General features: G+C 38.9%; 1 protein-coding gene across 12 annotated transcripts in view; it reads left to right on the forward strand.

Annotated features, from left to right (window-relative positions):
* Positions 1-22,119, forward strand: part of NRXN3 (neurexin 3) — a 964,547-nt gene that overhangs the window by 88,683 nt on the left and 853,745 nt on the right. For all 12 annotated transcript variants that reach the window (XM_015631171.2, XM_033514971.1, XM_015631158.2 and 9 more), the window contains 2 exons: positions 7,817-7,846; positions 10,169-10,180. In XM_015631171.2, the coding sequence (XP_015486657.1) occupies positions 7,817-7,846; positions 10,169-10,180 (42 nt within the window). The remainder of the gene's footprint in view (positions 1-7,816; positions 7,847-10,168; positions 10,181-22,119) is intronic.

Raw genomic sequence — 22,119 nt, forward strand, 5'->3', positions numbered from 1 at the left:
TGCATTTACTCCAAGGTGCAAAGAGGTTGTTTATTTTTAAAGTAAACAGAAATGTGTAGCATAAGCCTTTCCTGGCTGTGAGGTCTCTGCTTGTGAAGAAGGGCACTCCAGCAACAGGAGCTCATTGGTATACTCCTTTCAAGAGCCGACTCGATCCCGTCTGGCTTACTTCATATATAAAAGAAGTTTGACAGATGTTAACCCTCCTTTCTTTCAAATAACAACACCACATTTTGAACAGTGCCCTGGAGTTGGGATTGTTGCTGTCTGCACTTGGCTGGGTCACTGACTTGCTGTGTCATGTTGAGGAGAAATAGCTTCTTTCAGTACTTCAGTTTTCACTTTGGGGTTATAGCTACAGCCTCACCTCACCTTCACAAACTGGTTTGAGTGCTGGGGCTGAACATTATGGTACATGGAACATTATTAGTACAGAGGTTAAGTGCCTGACTGGGAAGTGGCATGCAGCACAGACCAGAATGGATGCCTCTGTCACTTCTGCACAGTATCTGCTTCTTTCTCAGCACCTTCTGTTCTTTACCAGTGGTATAGATTCTGAAAGATAAATAGTTGGAAAAAGACTAATAGATCAAAGAGAAAGTTATATGCTTCTGTCTCATTTATTTATTTTTTTTTTTCTAGTGGAAGAATAGATGCAGGAGCAAGAACTAAATATCATTCCTTGATATTATGGAGGCTGTTACTGATAGCTGGCAAGGGGTTGTTAAAGTTTAAATAGTGCTTTTACTATTCATACCATGCTTATTCCTATTGTGGGAGAGATTTTTAAATGTTTATGGGGAGGAGACTAAGAGATTAAGTTCTGGGTTTTTGGCTGTCGTGATTTTACTGCTGACTACTGTTTGCATGTATCTGAATGGACAGAACCCAGTAGTCATTACCTAGGTAGTTCCCAGAGGAAAAATTAGTCCTTGTTTACCTGAACAAATCCTCCATAAAGATGCAGAGATCATTGAAAGCATAAGCATACTAGCAGATTTTTGATATGGGCCTTCAATCTTTCAAACACCATCTTTAAATGCTTCTTTCCCTTCTTCATCTCAGGTCTGCTGTTATAGTTGATCTTCCTGACTCCATGTCATAGGGTCATTTAAGCAGTACCTTTATGCTGTCTTCTCCTTCTTTAAAGAAAAACTCTGCTTTTGGGCCATGAAAATGATGGGTTTCAGCCCATCTGAAGTTTCCTGTTTGCAGAAGGTACCAGCTCACATCTGGTATCACATAGATGGGAATCCATCTATGCCATATTGTCAGTGCCATTCATGAGGAGTTTGAAGCCAGTATGTATGGCCTTAGGTTCTTCTTCATAGGTGCCACCATTATTTTGATTCTTTTATGCCCTTTGCATGGGTACTGTTCCCTAATGTGATTTTCTTACACTGGAATGTGAATGGTTTTTAGTTGCATGCAAACCTATTTGCAAGAATATGGCAGTAGTAATCACTAGGGTGAGAACAAGAATTCTGCCATTCCGTGTCTTTTTTTGAAAGTGGATGCTTTGGAGGAAGTTTAGGAAACTATGATATCATAAGTCTTGTCCCAGTGTCTTGGTGGTTTCTGGTAATTACTGTTTTAAGGACTTTCTGGCCTGATGTTGCATCCAGATGTGTTCTACAGTCATTGATGAACATATTTTTTCTGGATATATCCAGTCTTTGTTTTTCATAATCCACTTGTTTTTCATAATCCACTTGTATTTTTTAACTCTACTGTATCCTGTGATAATAAGTCCCATTGTTTAATCACTGAAATGTAGTAAGTACTTTATTTCAATTGTTTCTTCACCTGTTCCTTGAGAATTTCATTCAGTGACTCCTATTTTTTGTTTCCCACAAATAAAGAAAAAGATATTTCCTGTTCACCTGCTCTGTCTCAATTGGGGTTTTATCTCAATTGTATATATTGTCAGAGATATCTTTTCAAGCTGAAGAATTGTATGCCGTGTCTAACAGTTCTTTTCCCAACTCATGCACCTATTTGATCAGGTGCTCTGCTTTGCAGTGATACACATTTTGTGGATAAATCATAAAATGCATTTACTCTGAGGTCTTGCATATGTACTCTCACATTCTCTTGTGCATGTGGCCATCTTTGTGAGCACTTGCATGTTTGTTTTCATGTTTTCAAGCATCACCATGTTTGTGGCCCTTCCTATGCAGCTACTTATAGGAGAATGCCACAAGGAATGTCAAAATACTGTTTCTGCTGGGAGTGAAAGGAGATAGTAGTATGTTTTTTTCACTATTGCTTCCATAGATGGCGGGGTAAACAAACTTTCTCTTCGGTTTCTATCTCATGTTCTCATTCCTTTGATCACTCAAAGTAGATGCCATTCACCCTGATTCACTGCCCCTGATAATGACAAAACCTATCCTGGAATTACATAGCAGAGGGAGGAAAGGGAATGGGAAAGAGGAGCTAGCACAGCTGTTGTGTGTAATTGGATTGGAAGTGGGCCTGCGGCTACAATAACAAAACTGCACTCCCGGCTGGGCTCACTGCTGGGGCCTGGGAGCAGCCCCTCGGCTGTCGTGCATGTCATGGTTGAATCAAACAGAACTAACCTCCCTGGCCTGTGCTACTGCTTTGCTGGGTTAGAAAGAAAAGGCCCCATGTACACTAGCAGCCAAGAAACCAAGTTACCCTCTTGGCAAAGCTGACCTGTCTAGCAGGTAAATGGTCTGATCTAGGCTACAGAATGATTTTGCTTCTTATCCATTCTTCACATCTCTCAAGACATGGGTTTTGCTTCTTCTTCTAGGTCCCATCATTTGGCCTTGCTGGAATGCCCTCTCTATTGGTACCTGGGAATTCTTAGGGAATTTTCTTTGGACTTTTGGTTTTAGAGAACTTCAAGATACTTATTTTATGAAGACGACATGGAAAATAAAGAGCTTGTCAACTCTTCCCCAGTAGAAAAGGGAACTGCCCAGTAGAACTGGAATACAAAGCTCAGAGTAGAGAAGAGCCTAATTCTTAAGGAGCTGCTAGTTTTAGGATATTTGGAAAGGAGGTGAAATCAACAGACTCCAGTACTCATCTGAGTGCTCTTCTCTATAATGGATGTCATTTTATTTCTGGAAGAGTCCCTGGTTTGCATGATTTCTTTCTTCAGCTTTGCCATAAAGGATTTTGTGCATATCCTGGACTGGAGGGTCTGATGTCCTATCTCACACATTCATTGCAGCTGGCCCTCTTATTGCCTGGATGGGTCATGCAGCCTGATACCCTGAAAAAAGATCCTCTGTGGGAAAACTTGTCCTGGGGGGAGCTGAGTTTCTGCTGCTGCCTGGCAGTCTCCTTTCTTATTCATTAAGAGCTTTTGGGCTAATCATTTGGTGGCATCATTAAAAGGGCAATACTGAGGCTGCCTGCCATAACAGAGCAATTCAGCAGTGTGTGTACACCCACGCACACGTGCACACCCACGGAGCATGGGCCCAGTAACGCAGGACAAGCTATAATTAACCAGATGAATGAGTCCATCTTCCTTTGTTGCTGCAGTCACTTGTCACTCTCAGCTGTGTTTTGTGCTATCCCCACCTTCTTATGTTTTGTGGCTTTATTTTCCATTTTAAGCACTAAGTACTAATGGGGTGGGATGGAGCAGGATTCAAACTGTTTCCAAGGTTTTCCATGTTTTCTCCTCCACACTGAAAATAGCCCCTAGCAAACCCTTAAAGATGAGGACTGCTGTTTAACTACATTGGTCTTTCATTGTACTCTGAAGCTACTTTTAAAAATTTCCTTCTGGCTTCATAAGAATCCAGTGTTAGCCCTTGCTACTTTGTACAATTAGAGCCACTTAATTTTACTGTTTTGATATAAAAAGCATATAGCTTAAAATTTTTTTTTTAAAGTACTTTGAAATTTTTTTTTGAGCTCAAAAAGGCTGAATTTTAAACTTTAAGAAAATAATACTGACTGGGTAGTAGGTTAAAGAAATATTAAAATAACCCTCACAGACCTAAATAGGAAAAGTCAGTTATGGCAGGCATAAATCATGGCCAGAGAGCAGAGTTTGGGTCTGTCTGCCCTCAGCAATGGACATATTATTTTAATAACAAACTGATGTTCTGAAGAAACAGGCTGCTTTCTCTTCACATTACTGCTGAATGTTCAAAGAAATTGGGTCTCCAGAGGCTGAGTACAAGCAGATGTTTATCTAAAAATCCTGTTGAGAGTTTTCTTCTGAAGCCATGTGCTTGTCCTTACTGTCACTCATGTTTGAAGTTCAGGAATAGAAAGACCAGATTCTCGACTTTGACATAAAATTTCTTTACAGGCAGATAAGTCATTTATTCTGAAGTTTTCCTAAACCTTTTCCAGACCACTTACTACACACCATTTTTGATGGGCAGCAGTTCTGTCCAGCCAGTAAATTATTATAAGGATGACTAGAGTGGTTTAGAAAAAGCATGAGACCCCTTGGCTACTAGAGCTCATGCAGATTTTTATCAACCTTTTCCAAGTCCTACACTGGCTGGGTTTCCTTATAGCTGAGGCTAGAATCAAAGTTTCTTGTTGAAAAATTCCAAGATTAAAAGGAGAATATGTTTCACCTGGGTTTGGGTGGAAAATCAGATTTTCTTACAGGATTCTTCTGAAATGGGATGGCTATTGGCACAAACAATGGTAGGATATATGAATAGTGTGCTCTGGGGCCTAATGAGTTCATTTGTATCCTGAGCCTCCTAAAAAATTTGCTTGTGTTTATGACTGCTGTCCAAATAGCATGGTGATACGTGTCTCCATTGATGTGGAAAAATCTGGTCTAGTTTGCAGGTCTGAACAATTTGTACAGTTCTTGCATTGGATTGTTGGATGCCATCTTAGTTTCATACAGTCCAATAGTAAGTGTTAACCCATTCCACCTCGAGGTGGCTTTGACTTTTATGATTTGAAAATTGTTTTAGTATCTTGTCAGTCGTGAAACTGATGTAAAGGTGAGACAACTATGTCAGTTCACATTTTCCACGTTGATTTTACTCTGTCTGATTTGAGGCCTTTGTTACACATGTTTCAAATGTCACAGATTTCATATCTCAATGGTTGAAGGTTTTAGTTGTTAGTGACATTTTTGAGACAAATACACTCATTTTCACTCTTACTTAAATTGAAAGGCAAAAATATTTTTGGATGAGAAAAACTGGTATTTTATTTCACTATTTCTATTATTATTTTATGTAATAATGAGTCTGGAAATCTGTTGGTATTCTCTTTGTTAAAATAAGGGTCCTTGTTGATGGAAAATGTATGAAACAACACTATTTTTTTGTTCTGTCTCCAAGTCCACCCTCCTTTTCTTCCTACTTTAAAAAAGGAAAAAGTAGCGTTGAGGGGAAGGGCATTATTTGTCATTACTCTCCCTGCTTTCATTGTTGAGTTGGGACTAGAAGATCAAGAGGTACATGCAACACCAGTACCATGACTGCTGTGGTATTTCAAATCTGTGGAGAAGCAGGAAGTGCCAGAATATTTCTTAGGGATACTTCCTTTTGCAGGCATTTGAACCAAGGCCAAATCGGGGGCCCCAACATTGCATTTATTTGGGGGTGTGCTCACTCCTCAGCTGCAGGCAGAGGGCTTGTGGGGATGCACCTGGCTGATGTGCCTGCCAGATAGGGAACATGGCATTGGTCTTCTGGGGAGAAAGACAAAAAGGGGTGTTGACATTCCTGACTTTTTGAGGTTTTTAAAGCTCCTCTGTCGCTGGTGGAGAGAAAATGGATCTTCTTATGGTGTGATTTAAGGTGTTTAATGTCGACTCTTGCTTTAAACGTTCTCTGGAGGTTTCTCTTTTTTCGTGTCCAAGTAGACAAAACCCCTGCCATCCCCACCAGCTACACCTGCTGCTGCTGGGCCTCTTAGCTATGACTTTCCTTTCCCACAGTGTACAAGGCCTCAGGATCCCCATCTCTGCTTTGGATCTGATGTCCCCTCCTTGTTCAGCTAGCTTCTACTGCATGTGATACTGACACCTTCTAGCCTTTTCAATTTTTTTGGTATTGGTACAGGGATTCTGTGGATTGTAGGTCCTAAAAGTTATACTTTTGTTTTCCTGCCTTTTACGGTGACTTTCAAGTGTCCATTTGATCAGACCTAAGATTTGACTGTCAAGAATGATGGGGTCAGTGGCCATAAATAGAGACAAAAATTCAATCCACTCTCCTAGCAGAGCAAATGATTCACTGAATTATATCATGTAATTTAAACCAGAAGTGTCCTACAGTATCAAATCTGCTAGGTTTATTTATAGCTAAAAGACCTAAAAGAATCTAAACCTATGTTATGTTTCTGATTATTTTTCTAAATCCACAATAATCTTCAAGAACATTAAGGTATTTGCATTCCTTAGACTGTACAATTATTAATCCCCTTATCTGGCTTGAAGTTCTCTGTGGGTGAACATATTCTTAGGATGATCTGGATTTTAGATTTTTTCAGCCAACGCAAAGGAAAACCATAAAAGAGAAAGGAATAAACAAATTCAAACTCAGCATGCTGCTTGTTGAAAATTCTCATTCTAATAAATTCATTTGACCTCTTAGCCTCGGTGAAATTAAAAAGTAACAGCCCTGTTTGATTAAAAAACTGACTTAAAATATGGTGTGTGTGTTGTATATGGGAATGTATATCAACAGCCCTGCCATATTAAGTGCTATGAGAAGCAGGAGATGTGAGAAGGAATCAAGCTAAGGGACGTTGGTCAAGGAACTGAGTATGGAAGGGGTCCCTCGTGGCTTGAGTGTGTAGGACTTGAGTTTTGTTGTGTTAGTTCTGTGATGTCGTGTTACAAAATTGATTAATGGGTCACTTCATGCTTAATGGCTTGCACATGGATATAAAAATATCCAGACAATATTTGTATTAATAGAGTACAGTAAACCTATTTGAAAATTGGGCCTAGACATAGAATTTGATTGTAACAGACAAAGTTTGTGCCAGAAAGAATGATCAGAGAGTGGAGCAGCCCAAGTAAATGCTACAACCTCATCTGCAGAGCTGTCAATGACTGCCTCTGCTGAGGGGAACTGTGCTGCTTTCTGACTTTAACTTCAGTTATGAAAATTAAGAGTAGCTTGAGCTGTAGAGCTGTAAAATAACACACTGTCCTAGGAAATTCAATCTGCAGTTCTTCACAGAAAGGGTGTGGAGGTGTATTTAAATACCTTATAGGTAATTTTTTTTAGTCCTTGCTATGTCTGGTATCTAATTAGTAAGTGTGAGCACTTACTAATTGATAGACTCCTAAAAATACATGATGAAGCCACATGTTCAATAAGGATAGCTTTGTGTATGTGTATGCATTTAGAGGATTTGTCTGAAGCAGTTGTGGTGTGATCATGGCCTCCCTTTTACTGACCACTGCAATCCTGAATTTAAAGTCTTTAGCTGAGGAGAAGTTATTTCTGTATCTCTCCAGAGGAACAACAGCTCAGTGCAGACTGTCATTGCAGACCTTGGCCTTCATAGCACGTTTAGTTATAGCGGTGTGCAGTCTGGATTCTGCCCCCCACAAGGGATGTGCTGAAGCTCAGACACAATTCTGCAATGAGCAGCAGGTTTTTTCTACCAGTGACAGATGCTTTCCTGCCCAGTGTGGGAAGATGCACCTACAAATGTTTGTGCCCTGTGTGCTACAACCATACTTGGTCTAGCTCAAGTATGTGAGCTCCAATCCTGACAGGTATTGGACTGTGACCAGTGTGCATGGATATTACTGCTTATTTTCAGTTTTGTTCTTTTTCTCTTACTTCCTCTCTCTCTTTTTCTTTCTCTCTCTCTCTCTCAGGCCTCTCACACCTGATGATGGGTGAACAAGGTAAGTCCTTCCACTTTTTCTTTGTTTCTGTCACTGATCATGAAAGAGTTTTGTCTTTGCTGCTTTTCTGGGCTGGGCTTTGTATAATAAAAGCAGCTAAGCTTAGAGAGTGCCAGTCAAGCCATTTGCATTTTTGCCTCTGTGTCCCATGAGCCAAGGCTTCTCGTCAGCCTGGGACTCAGATACCCAGGAAGGAGCATGAAATGATTCCATGGATAGTAAAAAGGTATGCATCCCTCTTCCTTGCAGCCCACCAACTGCTTTATCTTGCTATTTCTTTCTTCTTGTGCCAGCTGTAATGACTCCCACTTCTGCCTACTAAATGTAGACCTCAATGTTGATCTTTATTTTAAGAGTACAATTATTAGAAAAAGTATGTTGATAACACTTGTAGCATGATCCTAGCTCATTATGAATCCTGAGGAAATTTGCATATAATGGCCTGTAAGTCCTGTGTCTGCAATTTAAAATACTCACATACAGAACAAAATGGTTGAGAGGAACAACAGGGCTAACCCCATATTGGGCTATAAATGGGATCTAGGCCCAGATCAGAGATCACATTTTAATATTCCAGCCTGCACTGAGTTACAGATCTACTGGCTGTGACAGGATGGGATAATGAGTCCCATTTTGCACTGCAGGGGTGTGGAGTAAGAAGCTGGTGAGAACAGGTGAAGCGAGGAACATTGTGGTTCTGTTTTTCTCTGACATCTCAGTGTCTGAATGAGATGGGTGCACAGGAGTTAGCAGCACTCCTGGTGCCTTCTAGTCTTGTGAGTGCAGGAGTGAAATGACTTAAGACTTAATGCAAGGTGTGTACAAGTGGTGCGCTAGGAAGACCAAACGAAGTGTGTGGCCTATCGGAAGAAAATCTAAGTTTTGACTCTAATGCCTGATGAGGCTTTCCTAGTCTAGATGTATGCAAAAGCTTTGTTGGCATTAAATAAGCGTGTATCTGAGGATAAGACGGTCCAAGGAGTTAGTAAGATAGTACACAGTGCCTCTGAAGGCTAAAGATTAATTAAGTGCTTGAGTAAAACAGTCATAGTTTCTGTGTATCTCAGTGAAATGTAGAAAGACTTAAGACATAATCAGTTTTTATTCTATTTTCCAAGACAGATGTGTGCTCTGAGGTCATGAAAGGTTAGGTAGCAATCAGAAGAGAAATAGGGGCTTATTTATCAGTTTCTGTACTGCTTAACATCCCTGTGTGGTAGGAAAGGTAGGAAAATTTGTCTCTTCATAGATGTATATTAAGACCACGGTGTTAGGCATGTGGAGCATCTGACTAAACTTCGGAAAGCATTGAGCTCCTTCTCTGTCCCCACTTACTGTTCAGCTGGGCTCATGGCTCAGAGGTTGTGCCTGTTGAAGGATCATGAAGCAGACAGGTCCCTTCAGCATGTCCTAGACGTTCAGGACGCAGTTGAGTATGGCAAGCTGTTTTGACAGAGGAAGGCATGTTGGAAGTGATCAGAACAGTTGATGGCCACTTTCATTCTGAATAACACTGAACATTTCTTTGTAGTGGTCTGTGATTTTGCATTATATTATGTAAACAGTTGCACTTGGACATTTAAATTACAAGTTGCAACCCAGCTGGCTCATGAAGACTTGCATGACCTATCCAGGCCAGTCATCAGCACTTTCTATACTCCCTCATCTGGCAAAAATGTGAAAACTATTGGCTTCTGGCAACTTTAGACACCCTTGTTTATCTATAACACATCAGGGAACAGTGGCTTCTCCTTTTCTGCCAACAAACTCACAGATACTGCCTTTTGATAAATATTTACTCTCTATAAAAATATGATGGATATAAAGGATGTAAATGTATATGTGTAAGTAAATATGCAATGTCAACATTATATACAAATACATTAGCTCTGGTAGGTGAGATGTGTTTAGCAAATATATTACCATGAGATTTATTTTTTTCCTATCCTATTCTGTTGTTTCCCTTGCTGTTTTGAATTTGACGTGGATTGAGGCATATAACTGGCGTGGTATTGCATGAGCAGTTTGCATTTCTCAGTAGAAAATCAAATTAAAGCTTAACCAGGCAGCTGCTGATTGTACTGTCAGTGGTTTAAGCTTTGCTTTGTACTTTAGTTGTGGTGTGTCTCTTGTTTTTCTCTTGACATTGTGTTTTGTTGAGTTTGGCTACTAGATAAATATGCTCATTTCCTTGTTTTTCTAAGTATGGCCAGTGACGTATTTTTCTGGTTTTTTATGCTTCCTCCTTCTCTTTTGCCTTCTCCGTGGTGGACACCTCTCTTGTTCTTCCTCTTAACTGGACGCACACCTTCCTGTCTGTAGGTAGAAGTAAAGGTAGAGATCACATTCTTTCTAAGACTTCATTGCTTGTAAAATGCTTGTTGATGGGCAAAGTGTACTTCTTTGTTCTTCTATGTACTTCATGTTTTATATTGGAACTTAACGCTTTTATTTTGAGAAGTCTCTTAACAATCTTTTGTATTGAGTTATGGAGGAAATATTTGTGAAGATTAATGCTTTAAGGCCTTCCTAAGAGATGTTATTTTCTCTCTATTCACACGAAATATGAGCTGTTCAGTGTCAGGCCATCTGTAGCTGGAGATGTTGGGGTGCAAGGGGCTCATCAGCTCAGTGAAAGATAGAGCCACAGGCCAGTGAGCTCATCCTGCTGACACACACTAGAGCAATGCCACTGCTGGCAGTTTTGCTACTGCTGTTGGTGGCAGCAGAACCTGGGCTTGCCCAGGACCCTTCAACAGTGGAGGTTCTTTGAGCTATTGTTTCTTCCCCTGACTCTGCTTCCTATCATTTTTGTTTGTGTTAAGGTGTTTTCCAAAGAGAAATTGAGTGGCAAAAAAGCTGCAGAGGAAGCAGAAGTAATCAGCACTGCTGAACAGAGAGGTCCATTTCCTTTGCAGCCCAGTTCAGCTCAGGGCATGCTAGGCTGCTCTGGGGCTCCAACTTGCTCTTCAGCAGTTCACACCTATCTTATGCTGAGGGCTGTCACCCATCCCTTATCAAAACTGCCAAAAAGGCAAAACGCTGCAAACTTGCTATGGGTCTTCAGCTGGACTGGAAAGAAAAGTGAAGATTGTTTTATAAATTATAAATACGCCTTGAGAATTTTTTTTAATCATATTTTTCAATGAGAAAGATTAAAGGTTTTATGTTGAGGCTTACTCCATTCCAGTGAATACACTGCTGAAAAATCTGATCTATTTATTAGCCTGATTTGAACATGTTGCTTGTGTCCATGCCAGTAAGATGCTGGGGAATGAAATGACTACTTGTGCAGCTATGAATTTGGGACGGATATGACCTCAGAGGATTTGTTTGTAATAACTTTCCTTTAAGGCGCAAGCAGTCTCTGTTCAATAATTACTACTCCAATAATATCTGAATTCTAGGGAGCACAGTGGCATATAAAACATCTTAATTTGTGTGATTCCTTTTTCTGATGCCTAGCTTTCTTCTAACAATTTTGTATTGTTGAATTCTCTCTGATGGAGTACATTATGTAATCAATATTATTTGTTCTATTTTGAGGTTGAAAAAATATTCTAGTAATTAATTTCATAGTTTTTCTATTATCTCCAAACTTAGGTGATGGAGGGTAATACCTAAGCTGTACTCAGAGCTATCTTCTCAGTAAGAGGTGAACATCAGAACATAATAATCACATATATACCCTGTGAAAAATAGCGGAAGCTGAAGCTCTAAGCAGACCATGTAAAATGTTACTGTGCCTCAACACAGTTGCCAATAATTCAGTTGGCTGATGTATAGCTTAGTGTAGTTTAAGGGTCAGTGTAGATCAGGGCAAGTCTTGTGTGATCTTAGTTCATGTTCTTTTTTTTGGGTGGCATTTATGTTTCAGGCCAGCCTGTGTAGGACTGAGCTGAAAGTCTTCTCCAAGGCAAAACTCCTAACTGAGCTGCTAGGCATAAGGATTATAACATATATTCAGTCCACAGTTAATTAATAGGTACTGAAAGTTAATTTGTTGTGTCATGGAGTGAAAATATCGTTTCACTTCCCAGCTATGTGTGGTTTTTAGCTCTAGTTATAGCAATGGACTTTTTCAGAGAACCATCAGTCTGTGTGAAAAACAGCATTGCTTTCAGAGGGCTCAAACTGTAATTTTGAATCCACACATGGCCTTCAACTCACAGAGAAAGATACCAGATGCCTTTAGTGCTTGTGTGGAAGGTTCATATTTTTTTTGCATTCTTGTAGTTTTTAGTGAAAACTGGCAACAACTCTGTCTCATGTCATGTATGTAGCCAAAGGACGTGATGTATTTGATTTAATTTTGGATATGTTGTATTTGATTTAATAAAATGTCTTTGCAGCATACAGTGGTCTGTTACCTTGCATTCATCATTTAAAGCAAGTGTTTGATTAGCTGTTTCCACTGCAGTAAATAGGCTTTTTCTGCCTTTCTAAAATGTGCAGGAGATTTTGATTTTTTTTTTTTTATAAGTTCCTGGAAAGTTGAAGAAGGTGAAGTGTAGGTGTTCTGGGGTAATGGCTGGAGTAGTTGAGATACAGACAAGCACCTGGATATCACTTGCATTTTAACCTGAATTGAGGTTTCAGGTTAAATGCATTGAGTTCTTATTTGAGGTATGGAACTGGTCATGGAAGTGAGGTAAATATGTGATGAGCAAGGACTTTTGTTTGGCAAGAATTAATGAATATGACTTCTCTTCTGGAGAGGTACTGAAAATTAAGGAACAATTATATTTGTAATTAAAAATTTGAAATTTACTTCCCTACTGCTTCCCCACAGGTAAATGATATCAAAGAAAATTATAAATATCCAACTTTATGTGCTACTGGAGTTAATATGTTGTCACCATCTTCCCTATAATTTGTTTTCTTGGAAGTCTGTGTTAAGGAAATGATTATTTGCCATTTTGTTACCTTCTACCATGAGAGTTTTGTTTTACCATTGCTCTTGTTTTGGATCTGACATCTACTGAGGCTCATGTGCCCTTTGAAAATTGTCTGTATTCCTGGTGGGAATCTGCTATTTTCAGTGAATTAAGTCCCTTGTCTTCTTGAAGGTAATAGCAAAATTCACATTGAATCCAGTGAGCCAAGAACCCAAAGAACTGAAGATGCTCTCTCTGACACAGAGAACGATCAGTGAGCATGAAGTTCCTGGGTGTGCACAGGACACCCTGTAGCACCCATGCAGACTTCTGGTGCTTCTCCAAGGCATGGAGCTCCTTCCTTCCATCAGTAGTTGTGCTTGGTGTAAACTACACAGCTGCCCACTCATTCTCAGTATGAAATAGGTTTTTTCTTAACTGTCAGAGAAAAGTGAAAGAGTGGTATCTTTTGAAATGCATGTTGTGTGGACCAAAGGCTCTACTGCCAATTTTGCCATTGAATAATCAGCATTGCAAAATCAGATTATCTGCTTTGGTCCTACCTGCTCTTAACTGAAGTAGGTCTTTTAAGTCTTGAAAGGTTTAGCATTGCTCTCAGAGAATGAGGTTCTTATTCTTTGAGATGTTCAATAATATTGACCTGAAGGTAAAGGCAGAGGAAAAATGAAATAGCATTTGTGGGCTTGAATAGAAGGAAATGGAGCTTACTGATCAGGAAGATATTTTGAAGTTATTTTTCAGCAGCAATACCATTAGGGTTTGTATTGACCTGCTTCAGAAGTAGTGTAGCCAACAGGACCAGGGCAATGGTCATCCCCGGTATTTGGTGAGGCTGCACCTTGAGTGCTGTGTCCAGTTCTGGGCTCCTCGTTACATGAAGAACATTGAGGTGCTAGAGCGTGTCCAGAGAAGGGCAGGGGAGCTGGTGAAGGCTCTGGAGCACAAGCCCTAGGAGGACCAGCTGAGGGAGCTGGGGATGTTTAGCCTGGAGAAAAAGAGGCTCACGAGAGACCTCATTGCTCCCTACAACTACCTGAAAGGAGGGTGTAGCCAGGTGGGAGTCAGCCTTTCCATCCCGGTCAAGATCCTACCCCAGCAAGAGACAGAAGGAAGGGAAATGGCCTCAGGTTCCACCAGGGTTGGATTTAGATTGGATATTGGTAAAAAATTCTTTATTGAAAGAGTTGTCAAACTTGGGAACAGGCTGCCCAGGACAGTGGTTGACTCTCCAGTCTTGGAGATGTTTAAAAGATGTGGAGGTGGCGTACTCATGGACACAGTTTAGTGATGGACTTGGCAGTGCTGGATGTTGGACTTGATGACCTTAAATGTCTTTTCCAGTCTAAATGGTTCTATGGTTGTATGTGAGTAAGTCCAGTTGAATGGCCAAGAATTTGTTGCAAATGTTGAAGTGAAACATCAGTAACGAATTGTTTGTGCTCTCTGAATGTCTAATTATACAAGGGGAAAAACAACACTACATTTGTCTTGACAGCCTTGGCAGTGGTTTTTAAGCTCTGCTTTTCCCTGTAAAGTATCTTAATATTTGGATTTTAAATGTGAATATTGTATGGGTTTTGTTTCTACAGTTAAAAGTATTAATGAAAGGACTCTAAAATATGTGTGGTAGTGGGTTTGTTTTCCTTTGGTGAGAAAAAAAATCCTGCATTATTATAAGGATGGTGAGTTTCAGTTTTAACTTTACTCTTAATGACTATTTTAAAAAATCAAGCATTTTATTTTATGATTGCAAATACCAAATATGTAAAATCTCTCGGATAGAATCAAAGCCCCTGGAATGAAGATGTTATTTTTCAGGAATATTTATTTTTTTTGTAAGTGAATTTTTGTTGCTGGTTTCCTAGTTTATTTAGGGGAAAAAAAAAATATTTTAATGTTATTTGTTGAAGTCTAGTTAGAGGTGATTGATAGCTGATGAATTTCAAATTTAAGGTATTGGGTGGCATTTCTGTAAGGCATTCATCCTATTTCTTTATATTCCAGCAGTGGTGACATTTTCTAAATTTTGGGGAATGAAGTCACTTAAATGTTCAATATCAGCTAATGCAAAGGAATAGGTGTCTTATTCTTCTTTTTAGACCTCTTTATAATACATTTATGAACACAAACATAATAGGACAGTTCTGGTAAATTATTTTTGTTTGTGCTTATGAGAATGTGTATTTACGAATATTGTAAACATAAAGCATATTTAATAATGTGTTGTTTGTAGTTTATAGGTAATTAATTTTTTCTTATATGTTTTCTTTCTACCTTGTTTTAAAGCTGTGTCTTTCTGATGTGTGAATAAGCAGTTAATTCTTTGCTGGCTTTCATTTTTATTAAGAAGAATGATTCCTGTGAGAGTTAAAGGCATTGTGGTTGTGTTAAGTGTAAACAGGAGCTAAAATATTGTCGTCTTAGGCTGTATAGTAGTCTTCTGTTTTCAATGAACCTCAGGTTTTTCTCTGCCCAGAGAGAGAGCATTTAATTGATATAATTGAAAAGCTTCCCCCTATGCCCTTCCTCTGTTTTCTTCATTTGAGGCATTCAGTAGTGTGTAGAGATGCAGAGGTAGCAAAATAGGCCACGTGCTTTGTAAAAGGCAGGCTAATAGCACTTTTGATGGATGTCTGATTTTTAAAGTGCTGTATGTTTCATTAAAATTTACATGTAAAGTAAGGGCGAGTGCAGTGACATGAAAGCTAATGCAAGTTGCACATCTTGACATAAAAACAATCACAAGAAACCTGAGATCCCAGATGGCCGCTTGGCCTTTGCCATCCATTTAATAAGCTACTAACTGCTAATTATTGCACTGTTATGGGCAAGTTAATTTACTGTTGACTCTTAAAGAGACGTTGTGAATTTTCCTGACATTTAGGTTTTTCAGTTTAGATTTGAAAGTGTTTTTTCTCTGCAGATTGAAACCCTTCCAGTGGATGGTAACAAAGAGACAAAGAAACAGAGTGGCAAATGGAACATAATAATCTATGTTTTTTTTTTTTTTTTATAATAGGAGAATATAGGGTTGTGGGGGTTTGAGCCTTTCTATGGCATGGATTTTTAGTTGAAAAGAACACTAGGATGTATATTAAATGTAGGATTTAAGTTTTGCATGTAGCAGCAAATGTAGAGTTAGTATTGTTGTAAAAAACAAATAGAACATCTTTCCCTCAAATAATTGAAGCTCGAGATTGTGAAAATAAGAGAAACTAGAAATAGAAAATCAAAATTACAGGTTCATTTCTTTTGCCAGAGATGATTTGAAGGCAAAATTTCAACTCACAAATCTGAAAGCTAAAATGTCCACTGTATTTTTTAAAAAAATCTTCATTTTAATGTTACTTACCTGGTTGTCATATTACAGGGAAGGAATGTTATCTGTAAAACATAAAATTTTTTGAAGTGATCTTTTTCTTCTTCCAGTTGAAATGGACATTCAGTAATGAGACCAGTCAGGGAGAAGTTTTGATCTAAGAACCTATTTAGGAATGAGGGAACAGCTGCAGTTTAAATGGACTCTAATTCTCACGGTTAATGCTGTTTTGTGAGCGCATGATTGTCTGTGATAACGTTTGGGAGGAGTGTGGTGGGTAATAGCTTATTTCCTGGGCTTTATGGTAATGCAACAAAATGATGATAATGCCATCAGCAACTGCAGTAGACCCTGCCACACACATCAGACAGTCTTGCAAAAATAGGAAACCCTGTGAAAGAGGGGAGTTCCCTGTTTTACAGCTCCTTGTTGCCCTCTGTGAACTACAGAGATAACATTACAGTATTGGGCATTTAGGAAATATGTACAATGTAAGCTGGTTCTTGTACATTAAAAATAAGAGCTTACAAACAGTAGCCTTATTTGCTGTGCTTTACCAGCTGGTAAATATTTTGACTAGAGATCAGGGAATAACACCCCATGCAAATGGTTGTAAAACTGTTACTGTGAAGAAGGTCATGTGTGTCAGTTAGTAACTCATGTCTAATGGTGTGTGATTTTCCCTGCATCAGTATTGTGGGTTTTGATTCTGATTTTGGCAAAGCACATCTTTCTGTGACACCCAGAACTCTTCATTTATTTGGCTGTAGTCACCCTTTCCTGGAGCTAGAGCTCCTTTTCATGCTGGTTTTCATTTACTCATTTGTTTTAAGAGCCTTGATAGTTTTGAGTGCATGTATAGAAATCAGTACTGATGGGCTATGAAATAAGGAAAGATAATAGAAAATACCACTGCAGAGAGCAAGGAATCGAGTGTTAACACAACCCTCACAGGTTGTGGCATATTCATTTGTTTTGAAAGCCTTCTTGTTTTTACTTCTTGGTTCCTGATAACCTATCCTGCAAGTTGCTGTGCTGAGTCTACTGCATTCCCTAAACAGCCGTAGAAGCCTATAGAAATTAATGGTGTTTTGCACTTGGGAATGTGTTGTGTACCTGCAGGGATAAAGTCCCCAAATTCTGTTACAGAAGGATTTTCTGTGAGAAATTAGTCTTATACTAGATGTGCTTTTTATACTGAGAGGTTTGATGCAATGATATTAAGAGCCATTTTCTTCACTGCTCTGAAAGCATTTTATTGTGGTATATCAGATAGTGAAGCAGAGGAAATGCACTGATGTAAAAAAAATAGTGCAGGGAAGAATCTGACCCTAAAACTGTTCCAACACTAACCTGAGGGACTCTGGATCATTCTCACTAAATTATGGCCTTAGTTCTCTTGTTAAACACTGCAAAGCATTTAATAGAAATGGTTCTTTACCAGCATTGCTTTGTGGGGAAAGGCTTTAAACAGAACTGGTACTTTGAGGATTTGTGTACACAGTTGTCACCATTAAAAAGTCAGTAGCATTTGCCAAGCAGTACCACACAGTGGTGCCTGAGAAATCACCTCCTCTCCTACAGTAGAGCAAGAAGATGGTATGTAATGTTTGTAGGTAAGTGTTTACAATTTGATTCTGTCAATTGCATGCATTTTAATAGAGCTTTTCTCTCAAATCACTGTTTCATTGGGGAGCTGCTTATGGGTCAGAATATTTCTAAAGCAAAACATGATTCCTTTTGATGGAACAAATTCCTTTTATTGGAGACTTCAAAAAAAAACAACACAACAGTATTTGCTCTAAAATACTGTATCTTTGTGATTTTTCATTGTTAGTAGTAGTACCAAAAATGTATAATATGTTAAAATAATTGTATTTTAAGGGGAGCTGGGGTTGTATTAGGTATAGTGGATTTTATTAAGCCAGCATTATGAAGCATACACCTTTATTCCCCTAATTACTGGTATATTAATAATGACCAGGTTGACGATGAATGTTCTGATCACCAGCTGGGATCAGATAATTACATTTGATTATGTAAAGAGTTAGTTGCTATAAGCCTTGAAATATTAAAACTTGGCTAGAATAAATATCACTGAAGAACCTTTGTCTTTTACATGTGTATTCAGCTGCCTGTTCTCCGAGCAATTCTTGGTTCACTCGATAATGCTGGGAATCAAACTGTGAACAGTTATTTTCCAACCCTGTGAATGTTGATAAAAGGATCTTGCATAGCTGCTGGCTTGTCCTGTGAGGGGAGAGCACATTGCTGCATCGCAGCGCAGGGATTACAGGCTCTCGTTTAGCTCTGCATTAAGGATCTTGCAAGCTTTTATAAAACCCAGGGCAGCCCTAGCATGGCTGGGCATTTGCATTTCCCAGCTCTGACGAAGGGCACACACGTTTCAGGCACCAGTGCCTTGCAGGACTGGCCAACTCCATCATCCAAATAATACATTTATCTGACCATTTTAATGTTTATTGTGGATAGTCTCACTCTGCAGACAGTCTCAGAGAAGTCGGTAGGCATATGTGCAAGCTGCATTCAACATGTGTCTTTTTATCTTTCACTTTATCAAATTATTTTTCCCCAGAATTTGTTCAGTTCCTAAATATCCTTTGATTTGTCTTTCCCCTGCTGTTAAACTGCTGAAAAGAAACATAACTTTTGTTACTTGTCTCATGAAAGATTGTTTTAAAAAATGCTTTATGGCATTGATCATTGGCAGTTTGAACAGAATATAGTTTTTGCCACAATGTGACAGACCATTTATGCCAGATTGTGGAAAATATCTTTGCCTAAAGTTGGAAAAACCAGAATGTTCAGATTGTAAGGCTCTCTTTGGAAATTACTTGATATACTTTAAGTACTCAATTCTAGGGTCAGCATTTCAATTTATCAGTCAATTTTATATTAAGATATGATACTAGAGACACACATTACTAATTTTTCTTTGCTACATTCTTGTATTTTATTTGTTCTCTCTAATGACTCTGTCTTTAAAACAGATGTATATTAAGAGAAATCTGTGGACACTTCATTTCCTGCTATGCTGCACTGTGTGTCCATAATGGAAATATTATGTGATGGATGCACGTATTGTATTATCAGGCAGAAGTATGAGAGTTCCCTTTGATTTCCCAAATGCTGTTTTTTTAATATATATTTTTTTTTGGTGTCAGGGAAGAGAAGAGTGGAGGCAAATCTCTGATTTCATTTCTTTTTGTCTTCTAAGGTACTTTTATTTAAACCTGTACAGTTTTCTTACTAATTTTCTCCTTCAGGTGTTTGCTATCCATCTGCTGGGTTAAACTTTGTGCTATTCCATCAGGCAAGTTTGGTAAATGTTGATCAGTGCATGAAATCAGTTCTTAAATGGTTGCAAAATTGCCTTCCTTCAGACTGTTTTGATCACAAGGGCTTTCAAGTGTCAAAGTCATTTGGAGAACTAGATAGATAAAATGCATGAGCACTAAGCTTTTTCCAGGATAGAATAAATAAATGTATTTTCTACTGTGTGCCCTGCCTTTGATAGTGATTTGTTAAAAGGAAAAAAAAGAAAGGCAATGATATTAAATATTTACAAGAGTGATTTAGTTGTGTAATCTTGTGATATGCATCCCTGTTTAATAGTGAAATCAGCTACTGCTGAAGTAAATGCCATTAAACTGGTAGTACTGTGAAGGTCACTGCCTATACAATGTCAAAGCAATTTATAGAGAATAATGATTTTTGTCAGCTTTCCAATGTACCAACGTCCCTCCTTTTTGTCTTCCAAAAATAACTGAAAATAAATTTATTTCAGAAATCATTTTGTTTTGACTCTTCTCCCATTTGACTGATTTTGGAGCTTGCAACCTCTTTACAAGTTTTCATATTGATGAACTCAATGGATAAACACTTATTCCCTTCTTTCTGGCCTTGAGCTTGTTACAGCTCTATTTGCTGGATTTCCAGTTGGCCATTTCTCAGCAGTTCATTTTAAGAGATACTGAATTGACCTCCACTCTTATGAGTGATTGCTTTTCTTCCCTTGTGCTATTCCAGCCATAACTATCTGTGAATCTCATGAAAAAAATCTCCTTTTTTGTGTGTGCTGATTGTTTGTCATCAGCAGAGCACATGTAGCATGTTGACAACTCACCAACCTCCTGAACTGTTAAGTGTCTTATGAATACTCGGAGTACATTCCTGCACAGCTTCATGCTTATGGAGAGGCCTCAGAAGTGAGAGGTGTGTTCTTGGCTCTGCAGCTGACTTTCCCTGTGAATTGTTGGGGCCTTTGTGCCTCTGCAGCAATGGAGTGGGGACAGAAGCCCTTCACCACTGCACAAGGAGCTGCTGCATTGACTCTTAGAGCGTGTCCTGGAAATAATACACAGCGAGTACAAAGCATTATCATTCAGCTTCACATCCATCCAGCAAGAAGGTTAATTATTTGTTTTCCTTGTTTAACAGTTGAATGAGCAGAAGCACAAAGAGATGGAGAGAGCTGGAGGAGAACAGGCAATAAATGCCAGAGTTCTCTTGTCCATTCCTGTTTCTCTAAGCACCAGTGCAATCTATTTTATAAACCACCAAATAACTTACCTCCTATACCAAGGACTCTCCCAATTAGATTCCACTTGCAAAAGCAATACTCTAAAAAGATCGAAACTATATTTGTATATTGATAAACACGTACATGACCACAGAAATAGAAATCATATTTTACAAAGGGAAACTACACATATTCTTTGTAACAAAAAATTCTACAGAAGGAGATAACCTATCATAATGCAAAGGTGCCCGGAGTGTGCTGTGTAAGGATTTTGTTGGGAAAGTACATATGAGCACACAGAGACAGTGTGGGTTTCTCTTTGAAGACATGAAATTTAAGGGCAAGTGGAAAAGAACTAAGGCACTTAAAGGAGTGGAAATTCTTTTTCAGTGAAGAGGAAGTGCATCAGCAGTGGAAAGAGGGAAGGGAAGCAGAAGAAAGAGTAGTAGAAACATACACACTCTTATCTGGGAGGACTGTCCCAGCCAAAGTGGTGGAAGTGAAATCTGCTGTGAACTCTGGTCTTCTGGACAGAATAAGATGGGAAGATATCCCTACAGATTTTTTGCTGAGTATTAGGCAACTAGGTATTACGATAGGTATCTTATTTTGGTATTTGATTTTTGTAATGTCCATTCCACAGTGCAGTAGGAGAAGACTAAAGCCTTTATTTACTGACACAGCTTTTTATGACCTTCTCCTCCAGGCCCATTAGCAGACCTTTCATCTGTTGTGAAAGAGGCTAGTTCAGCAGGGTGTCTGGAATGGATATGTATGTGCATGGTTAAATCAGGCCTTGTGATTTCCTGTAGAGGGTTTTATCTCGTTCTTTGTCTCTTTTTATGCAAGTCTATGATTAGCATTGAGTTCTTCCCAGAATGCTGGCAATTATCTCACAGGTGAAAGGATTAAGAAAGAGCAGTGGGAATTACACTGGGATTAAATAAGACTGCCTTTGGAGTGTGTTTGTGGATATGGTTTCTTTTTTTTTTTTTTTCTCTAAGCAAAGAGAAAGAAGAGAAGCCAGCTCAGCCTTCAGGTCTCTCTAGGGAGGAAAGTAATACCTTTGAATATGGAAAAGTAGCATTTCAGCTTGGGAGGAGGTCATGCTGAGAAAGGAAAGGTAGTTCAAGGCACAAGATTTACAGTCCTCAGTTCAGTTCTTGGTTGCTCTGATTTTGCTTCAGGCTGTTCTGATTGCCCACAGTGAACCTCAGTTTGTCCATGTGTGAAATGGAAGTGGTGATAAGTTTCTTGTCTTATGTTGCATGAAACTAAATTAATTACTCTGTAAGTGTACTAGAGTTTTGGGTAGCAAGTACAAAAGTAAAGGATAGAGTATTCTTATGCTCCACACTGTGGCCACAAATGATTTCAGATGTTTTGAGTTATTTTGTCCCTCTGTTACTTCTGCCTCTGTGTAATGGGCAGACACAATGCTGGTAGAAAAGGGGGCCCAGCCCCCTCTTGGGATGAAAAGAGAAACTGCCCCACGGGACTGGCATGCCTGGAA

This window comes from Parus major, chromosome 5 (genome assembly GCF_001522545.3).
Source record: "Parus major isolate Abel chromosome 5, Parus_major1.1, whole genome shotgun sequence".
NCBI lineage: Eukaryota > Metazoa > Chordata > Aves > Passeriformes > Paridae > Parus > Parus major.